We start from the raw sequence: 9,103 nt of genomic DNA on the forward strand, positions 1-9,103 counted from the left end.
CGTCACTCCACAGAGAGAAGAGAGGGGCGGGGCGAGCAGAGCTCATTAACATTTAAACCAGCCTCGACCAGAATAGGATGATTTTTGCAGAGCTGATTTTGGCAAGGTAAAAAGGGTGTTGTTTTTGCACAGCCATTGAGAATTTTTAACCAAAGTATATTATAGACTTTTCATTAATCTCTTTTCGTCTTCTCACATCAAAATCAACCAACATATTTGTTTAGATCTTTTTTGGCTTGTAAACTGTGCTTTATCTGTGCAGATTTCTCTCCTGATTCAGACAAAACAAATCAGAGAAAGCAAAATTATGGATAGAGGACTTTAGCAACGGTTTGAAGTTAAAAACGCCTTCATGATGTTTTTGTTTCTGACAAACATGCAGCTTTTCACTTCACAAGATGTTAACTGATGGACTGGAGTGGTGTGGATTACTTTTGTATTATTGTAATGTTTTTATCAGCTGTTTGGACCCACTTCATTAACTGCACAACATACTTTCCACCTTATTTTTGCTGTAAGACTGGGCTGCCATTTGTAAATTTTATGGGTGTGGCTTCCGGTGTCATTCGCGTCCAGCTATTTTTAGTACAAAATTGTGATGGGAAGTTTGGATCATTTTACCGACTCGGACCTTTGAGTCTCGTTCAGCAAAATGAACGAGAAAAATGTTAGAAAAATATAATTAAAATGTTACGTGTTACCTCTCTAACACATCTACTGCTTACACAAACGTTGATCACACTACAAACAAGACAAAACTATAATGCTATAAGAAACAGAAAAGATTAATTCATTGTTTACCTGGGTCTTAGCTCAACTCACCTCACCTCTTATCCGACAAGTTTTCGGGTTTGAGTCGTTCGTACATCACGTGACAGCCCCATAAAATGAATGAACGACTCCAAAAACCCAAAGACTTGAAACAGGTGAACTAATTCCAGGACAGAACCTTAGGATGTTGCGCATGCACGACTGAACGAATCACTCCCAGAGACGACTCGTTTGTCCAAAATGAACTAATCGTTCGATAACGACCCATCACTTGTACAAAACAGCTCCTTTGTTGTTTGATATTGCAAATTGCTGTGTCTTACTATATTATTTAATGTATTATCTTAATTATAAACACACTGGTTTATAATGCAGTTTTACTGTTTACTGCACATTGTTATTTTCAGTGTTGGGGAGAGTTACTTTTAAAAGTAATGCATTACAATTTTGCGTTACTCCTAAAAAAAGTAACTAATTACATTACTTAGTTACTTTTTATAGAAAGTACTGCGTTGTGTTACTTTTGAAATCTGGACAGGGCTTGCTTCTTTGTTTTTTAATATAAGACAATTCTAATGTAAAAAACCCTTTCACACCAAAAGTGAAATGAATTCACCTCAGGCTGAAAGAAAAGTACATTTATGCAGGAGATCACTCTTCAGCTATAAAAAATGAAGCACAAATGTTAGTTTATCTAAAGTAATTTTTGCTTATTAGTATGGTTGAATTGCATCTTCGAAGGTCGGCAGCAAAGACACTGGTTAATAAAATGGGATTAAATACATAAAGGATATTTGTTTTATTGAACATATTTAATTATTGCAGGGTTGCGTCATATTCTTTTCATACATAAATTTTTATTTCACTGTTTTTATTCATTTTGAGGAATACTGAATCTGTTTTTTGTGAGTGAGATGAATTAAAGGGGTCATCGGATGCCCATTTTCCACAAGTTGATATGATTCTTTAGGGTCTTAATGAAAAGTCTCTAATATACTTTGATTAAAAATTCTCAATGGTTTTGTAAAACAACACCCTTTTTACCTTGTCAAAATGAGCTCTGCAAAAATCATCTCATTCTAAGGGTTGTTCCTTTAAATGCAAATGAGCTCTGCTCACCCCGCCCCTCTCCTCTCTCTGTGGAGTGACGATCTTGTTTACTTTAGCCACATTTAGACACATTTAGCTGCTAAACTTCCTAACTACCATGTTATAAGGAAAGGTGATCGCAAAGATTCATATAAAACGCTTATACACACTTCTGCTGTAAGTGAAGCTGGTTTACGAATGATTTGCACGAACATAGACGGATATATGTAGATCGGGAGGCGCATTCCCTTCACAAACAAACGTAATCTACTGCATCTTCAGTGGCTCAGATGTCGGGAGTAAATGACGACCACTATGTTCATTATTACATCCAGCAACACAACACCTCAATCGCTCAATCGGAGATATTCTTGTCTAACTTACATCCCTGCTCCGGCATCGAAACAATGGAGGTCGGACTGTTACAGCTGATCTGAGGTAAGAGCTCATGTCAATCAACTATCATCTCGTGGGCGTGTCCTCTGTGGGTGTGACGCCACAACGACAGGCATCTGAGAACAGCTCGATTTGAAAAAGGGGATATTATTTTTACAGATTAATTAAAAACCACTGCATGGATTTTTATCATTATTGGGTAGATTTGTACATACACTGCCAACACACATTAAACAACATAAAAAAGTGAACTTAGCATCCGATGACCCCTTTAATGCATGTTCACATTTAGTCTAGAATACAGTAACATCATGTTTACTCCAAATTTCCCAACAGGAGACTTGTCCATCAATAAATGGGGGGAAAAAGTAACTGGCATTACTTATTTGAAAAAGTAACTCAGATATTGTTTTAGAAATTCAAAAGTAATGCGTTATTTACTAGTTACTTGAAAAAAGTAATATTATTACGTTACTTGTAATGCGTTACCCCCAACACTGGTTATTTTTCTCGTTATTTTCCTATAGCGGCTAACCGGAAGTCTCGATTCTCAACGGCTCTGAGGTGGGTAACAGTTAATGTGAAACGGACAATTTCTGGTACATAGTGCCAGTCCTAAACATCTCTGTCGGGCTAACCAGAAACTCATGTGAGTATATCATCGGATAGTGTAAGCTCTTTGGGACTACAGACTACAAGCAAAAACACAGACTCCCACAGCACATGAAATCAATGGCGCGTCCATTACCAGAAAAACGCTAATGACACTTCAATGATGTAGAGAGACCAGGACGATGAATAATGTATAGATGTTATTTCATGTGCAACATCAGAGAGCCCTGGTGAAAAAACCAGCATATGCTGGTAGGTATGTTTTGATGCTGGTTTAAGCTGGTCCTTTGCTAGTTTATGCTGGTCTTTAGCTGGTTTATGCTGGTCCTTGACCAGCAACATGACTAGCAAAAACCAGCAAAGGACCAGCTTAAACCAGCATCAAAACCTACCTAACCAGCAAATGCTGTTTTTTTCACCAGGGAGAGCATCATTAATACCATACTGTCTTAAAACAAGGGCTATTTTTGGACTTGGGTGAGGGGAAAAGACCAACATGACCGTATAACCTTGGATTTTTGGAGTAACGTGCTAGGTTTGTTTACTTAAGTCAAATCAGGTGACGTTAACAAACCAACAAGACTTGATGCAAATACGTACGTGTAAAACTGACTGAAGGACCACAGTGCCATCTAGTGGCTCAGGCATGTCAGCACACCTGTGACAATAAAAAAGCTATTCAAACTTAAGTATATGAATATACACTACCGTTCAAAAGTTTGGGGTCAGTACATTTTTATTGTTTCTTTCTTTCTTTCTTTTTTTTAAGAAATTAATACTTTTATTCACCAAGGATGTATTAAGTTAATGATTAAAAGTTTATTAAAAGTTAATAATAAATAATTTATAATAAATAACAGTTTTGAATAAACACTGTACTTTTTAAACTTGTTATTCATGAAAGAATCCTGGAAAAAAAAATTACAGGTTCCAAAAAATATTTGGCAGCACAACTGTTCATATTATCCAACACTGATCATTCTAATAATAAATCCGCATATTAGAATGATTTCTGAAGGATCATGTGACACTTAAGACTGGAGTAACAGCTGATAAAAATTCAGCTTTTCATCACAGGAATAAATTCTATTTTAAAGTATGTTAAAATAAAAAACATTATTTTATATTGTAAAAACATTTTGCAATATTACTGTTTTTTTTTTTTTTTTTTTTTTTTAATCAAATAAATGCAGCCTTGATGAGCATAAGAGACTACTTTAAAGACTATTACAAGTCTTACTGACCCCAAACTTTTGAACGGTAGTGTATATCATCCGATATTATTCAAAAATACGACAGTATTTCCATCCAATGCCGTCAGTGTGTATTTTGTGTGCGTGCAATACACCTTAATTTCTGTCGAGTTGGTTTTCCATTCGATTCGCCTGTTGTATTTTTTTACTGCTCAAAGAGAGCAGCACTTTAAATCAGGAATCAGTGCAAACGTGAACACGGTCTAGGCGGATTATCCAGCCCTCATTTAATTAATGCAATTAAGCTTTGCTCTCCCCACATGCCTGCTTTATCTGCTGCTGTCAGAGCCCAAACTGTAAATGAATTAATTACCTCGATCTGCTTAGTTCTTGACGGCAATCTGAACTGAAGGATGAATATGCATCAGCATAACTATCGTGCACCACAATAAAAGAAACTGTTTGCACATCAGTGATGATATGAGAGGCGTTATAGAAATCACTAAAGGAGTAAGAGTCAGTCTTCAAATGGGTCATTCACTCTGTCATTTTTGATGGGAATCATATTATTAAGTGAAAATAGGGGTGAACTTGAAATAATTTTTCCAGTTGCATTCAATTTATAGGCTGTTTTTGTTGGTTGTTATTTTTGTAATATCCCGGATGATGCATCTTTCTCTAATCTAAATGTGTATAAACAAATCATGTTTAAAACGATCGGTTTATATGTTTATCCTGTATTATAAATATTACTTTATATTTTCACGTCCTTTTTATATGCAAGGTTGTCCTTGCATATTATACCTGAAAAAAAAAAAAAAAATTAAAACATAAAAAAACAGGTGAAGAATAAAATAGAGGTAAAAGGTAAACTAATAAATAAAACAAATAAATATATTGATAAATATTAATCTGCAATTGCAAGGTTGTCCTTGCATATATAACACCTGAAAGAGCTATCAAAAAAGTAAATAAATAAATAAATAAATAAATATAATAAAAATCAAAGTAATAAATAAAACTACAAACAAAAACAAAAATTGCAAGGTTGTCCTTGCATAACACATGAAAGAGCTGTCAAAAAAGCTAAAAAAAAAAAAAAAACAATAAAATAAGCAAACAAATAAATACAAAATAAATATATTAATTAATATTAATATTTTAGCAATTAATAAATTGCAAGGTTGTCCTTGCATATAAAACATAAAAAGAGCTAAAAAGGTAAATAAATAAAATATTACAATAAAAATTAAAGCAAACTAATAAATAAAACAAATAAATATATTAATAAATATTAATATTTTTTCAAGTAATAAATTGCAAGGTCGTCCTCACATATGACCATATGACACCTGGAAGAGCTATCAAAAAAAGGTATAAAATAAATAAATATATATATATATATATATATATATATATATATATAAGCAAACCAATAAATAAAACTAATATATTTATTATTATTAATATTTTTATTAATAAATTGCAAGGTTGTCCTTGCATATAACACCTGAAAGAGCTACCAAAAAAGGTAAAAAATAAAATAAAGCAATCAATAAAAATCTCAATTTTTATTGAGAAACAATATATTATTAAATATTCATATTTTTGTTACAAATAAATTGCAAGGTTGTCCTTGCATATGACACCTAAAAATTAAATAATATAATACAAATTAAATAAGCAAACAAATAAATATATGAATTAATATTAATATTTTTTACAATTAATAAATTGCAAGGATGTCCTTGCATATAACGCCTAAAAGAGCTATCCAAAAAAAGGTAAAAAAAAATAATAATAATAAAATAATATATAAATTAAAAAAATAAACAAACCAATAAATAAAACAAAGGAAATGTCTGGTTTTTCTATTAATGAAACAGGTAGAAAATAAAATAATACAATAAAAATAAAATTAAAAATGAAAATAAAGCAAATAAAACATAAGGCAAATATGACAAAACACTATATTAAATAAATAGTTACATTTATTAATTTGAGATTAGAATATACAAATGATTTACAGTGTTTGTGTCAGTAGAACAGAAGGGGCAGATGTTGTGAATGATCATGCAGCTCGCAGCTCCATCTTGCTCATTACGATAATAATGATTCCCACCACAAATCCCAAAAATCCCACCAGAATTCCAATCACAAGCACTGCCATCTCAACCTCCTGAGAGTCTTCCGGCACCTGCACCTCTGTGAGACACAAACATCAACACCAACATTAAACAGCCATCCAAACATCTCAAAACGTATCAAATATTTAGCAAAAATTGATAGTAGAAATAAAATGCAAAAGTCTTGATCAACAACATACATTTAAGTATTCTTTTGCTTCACAATGATGTCTGTGCATTATTGTGCACCTACAAAATGTATGTATTTTTACTGAATGATGATGCAGCACTAAATAAATACATATCATGTAAATATAAAGGCAGTAAGAGGGCCTTCTTAATCCTAAATTTGGGTCTTAATTTTCTGTTAGCTAAAATAAAATAAAATAATATAATATTAAAAAGTAGAATAAAAAAAAAAAAAAAAAAAAATCAACATGCTTTTAGCTATTGTTGATGATTTTTTTACTTTTATTTTTTGTTCCTGATGCTCATAAATGTGCAAATAAACATAATAATAATAATAATAATAATAATCTTGGCCAACAACATTTTGCTATAATAATTAACATATAAAATAAAATAAAATAATCTTGGCCAAAAACAATTTGGTTCACAAATTATGTTTGTGCATTATTGTGCGCCTATAAAATTGATTTATTTTTACTGAATACTAATTAGGCAATAATTAACATAATAAATAAAATCAAATGAAATGAAATAAAATAAAATAAAATAAAATAAAATAAAATAAAATAAAATAAAATAAAATAAAATAAAATAAAATAAAATAAAATAAAAATAATAATAATCTTGGCCAACAACATGGATTCTAGCATGATTTTGCTTCACAAATTATGTTTGTGCATTTTTGTGCACCTACAAATTGATTTATTCTCACTGAATACTGATAAAGCAATAAATAAATGAATAAATAAATAAATAGTAACATATTTTATTAAATATCATAGGCAGTAAATATAAAGGCAGCAAGGGGTCCTTTTTAATCCTACATTTGGGTCTTAATTTTCTGTTAGTTAAAAAATAAAATAAAATAATATAATACAAAAAATGTAGAATAAAAAAAAAAAAATCAACATGCTTTTAGTTATTGTTGATGAATTTTTTTATTTTATTTTTTTTGTTCCTGCTGCTTAAAAATGTGCAAATAAACAATACTAATAATAATAAATAATAATAATAATAATAATAATAATAATCTTGATCAACAACATGGATTCTAGCATCATTTTGCTTCACAAATTATGTCTGTGCATTATTGTGCACCTATAAAATTGATTTATTTTCATTGAATACTAATGAAGCAATAATACATTAAATAAATAAATAAATAAATAATTAAATAAATAGTAACATCTTTTATTAAATATCATGTAAATACAAAGGCAACAAGGGGGCCTTTTTAATCCTATATTTGGGCCTTAATTTTCCATTTGTTAAAAAATAAAATAATAAATAAAAATAAATAAATAAAAATAAATTAAATTAAATAGTACAAATGTAGAATAAAAAAATTCAACATGCTTTTAGTCCTTATTGATTAATTTTTAACTTTTATTCTTTTGTTCCCACTGCTCAGAAATGTGCAAATAAACAATAATAATAATAATAATAATAATAATAGTAATAGTACATGATAATATTAATCTTGGACAACAATCAAATAAATTGATTTATTTTCACTGAATACTAATAAAGCAATAATTAACATAATAAATAAATAAATAAATAGCAGTAGTGAAATATCATGTAAATATAAAGGCAGCAAGGGGGCCTTTTTAATCCTACATTTGGGTCTTAATTTTACGTTGTTAAAAAATTTAATTAAATTAAATGTAATAAACATAATAATGATAAGCATTTTTATCCTTTATTTAAATCTTAATTTCCTTAGTTAAGAAAATAAACAGTAATTAAAATAATTATTTAACATGGTTTTAGTTCTTAATGATATTATGAAAAAAAAAAAATCTCAAACTTCCCTTGAAAAGTTAGTTTCATTGGTCTATCTAAGAAAAGGAAATGTGTACTAACTGGAAAATTCTCACAAAGATCATTCTTCATTTTAACCAACTGCATGTGGTTGGAAATCTTTACCAAACGTCTGATATTCCCATGAAGGAGAACTTGCTCACCCCAGAACCTGGTGATGTCCTGCTCAAGTCCTCTGTGTCGAACGGTGCAGGTGTAAATGTCTCCTTGCTCAGGACGGAAGGTCAGGTAGGAGAAGACGCGAAAGCTGAAGTCGGGGTTGGAGTAATACTGCGTCTCGCTGACGTCCTGCTCGCTCACCGGCTTGCCGTTCCTCGTCCAGGAGATATTCACCGGCGGCGGGTGGAAGTTGGTCACTGAGCAGATGAGGGTGTTTTTAACACCAAGCTTCACGTCGCTCTTGGCGTACAGCTGTGTGGATGGAGGAACTGTGGATGAGAAAAAAAAACATATTACATAAAACATTTGCATGCACTTAAAGCACTGTTTGACCATCACATTGACTCAACTAATGCTGCTAGTTTTCCTGTTTTTACTTTTATTGCTGTTATATGCTTTTGTCGTTTTATTAGTTTTTTCATTTTTTATATTATTTATGGTTTATTTTTTGCATTTAAGCAATGAGAATTTCATGGCTAAATGTGCTGTCATGAAAATCATCATCATGCAAAACAGTCAAGAGTTCATTTCATTTCCTTAAACAAAATATTATATATATTAACATATTAAATAATTGAATTATGATCTCTATCGTGAGTTAAAGAGAGTTTACCAATGGATTCAGGAGGATTTTTTTCTCCTGCGACACAACGGGGAATATTGTAGAAGCAGGTGCCGATGGAGTAATGTGCTAGAGAAGGCAGATTGCGGTCGAGGGCCCATTCGGCTGCGAACTCCGGCAAA

At 31.1% G+C, this 9,103-nt stretch overlaps 2 protein-coding genes across 2 annotated transcripts in view; both read right to left on the bottom strand.

Annotated features, from left to right (window-relative positions):
* Positions 1-6,024: 6,024 nt before the first annotated feature.
* The window catches only part of si:ch73-31d8.2 (H-2 class II histocompatibility antigen, A-U alpha chain), a 3,751-nt gene continuing 672 nt past the window's right edge, over positions 6,025-9,103 (bottom strand). The window contains exons 1-3 of the mRNA XM_051132016.1: positions 8,973-9,103; positions 8,344-8,628; positions 6,025-6,266 (exon numbers count right to left, since the gene is read on the bottom strand). The exon at positions 8,973-9,103 is cut by the window's right edge and continues 672 nt beyond it. Of these exons, the coding sequence (XP_050987973.1) occupies positions 6,133-6,266; positions 8,344-8,628; positions 8,973-9,103 (550 nt within the window). The 3' untranslated portion in view covers positions 6,025-6,132. The remainder of the gene's footprint in view (positions 6,267-8,343; positions 8,629-8,972) is intronic.
* The window catches only part of brd2b (bromodomain containing 2b), a 22,896-nt gene continuing 22,886 nt past the window's right edge, over positions 9,094-9,103 (bottom strand). The window contains exon 13 of the transcript XR_007829447.1: positions 9,094-9,103. This exon is cut by the window's right edge and continues 127 nt beyond it. The gene's annotated coding sequence lies outside the window, so the exon portion shown is untranslated.

Source organism: Labeo rohita, chromosome 16, assembly GCF_022985175.1.
Source record: "Labeo rohita strain BAU-BD-2019 chromosome 16, IGBB_LRoh.1.0, whole genome shotgun sequence".
NCBI lineage: Eukaryota > Metazoa > Chordata > Actinopteri > Cypriniformes > Cyprinidae > Labeo > Labeo rohita.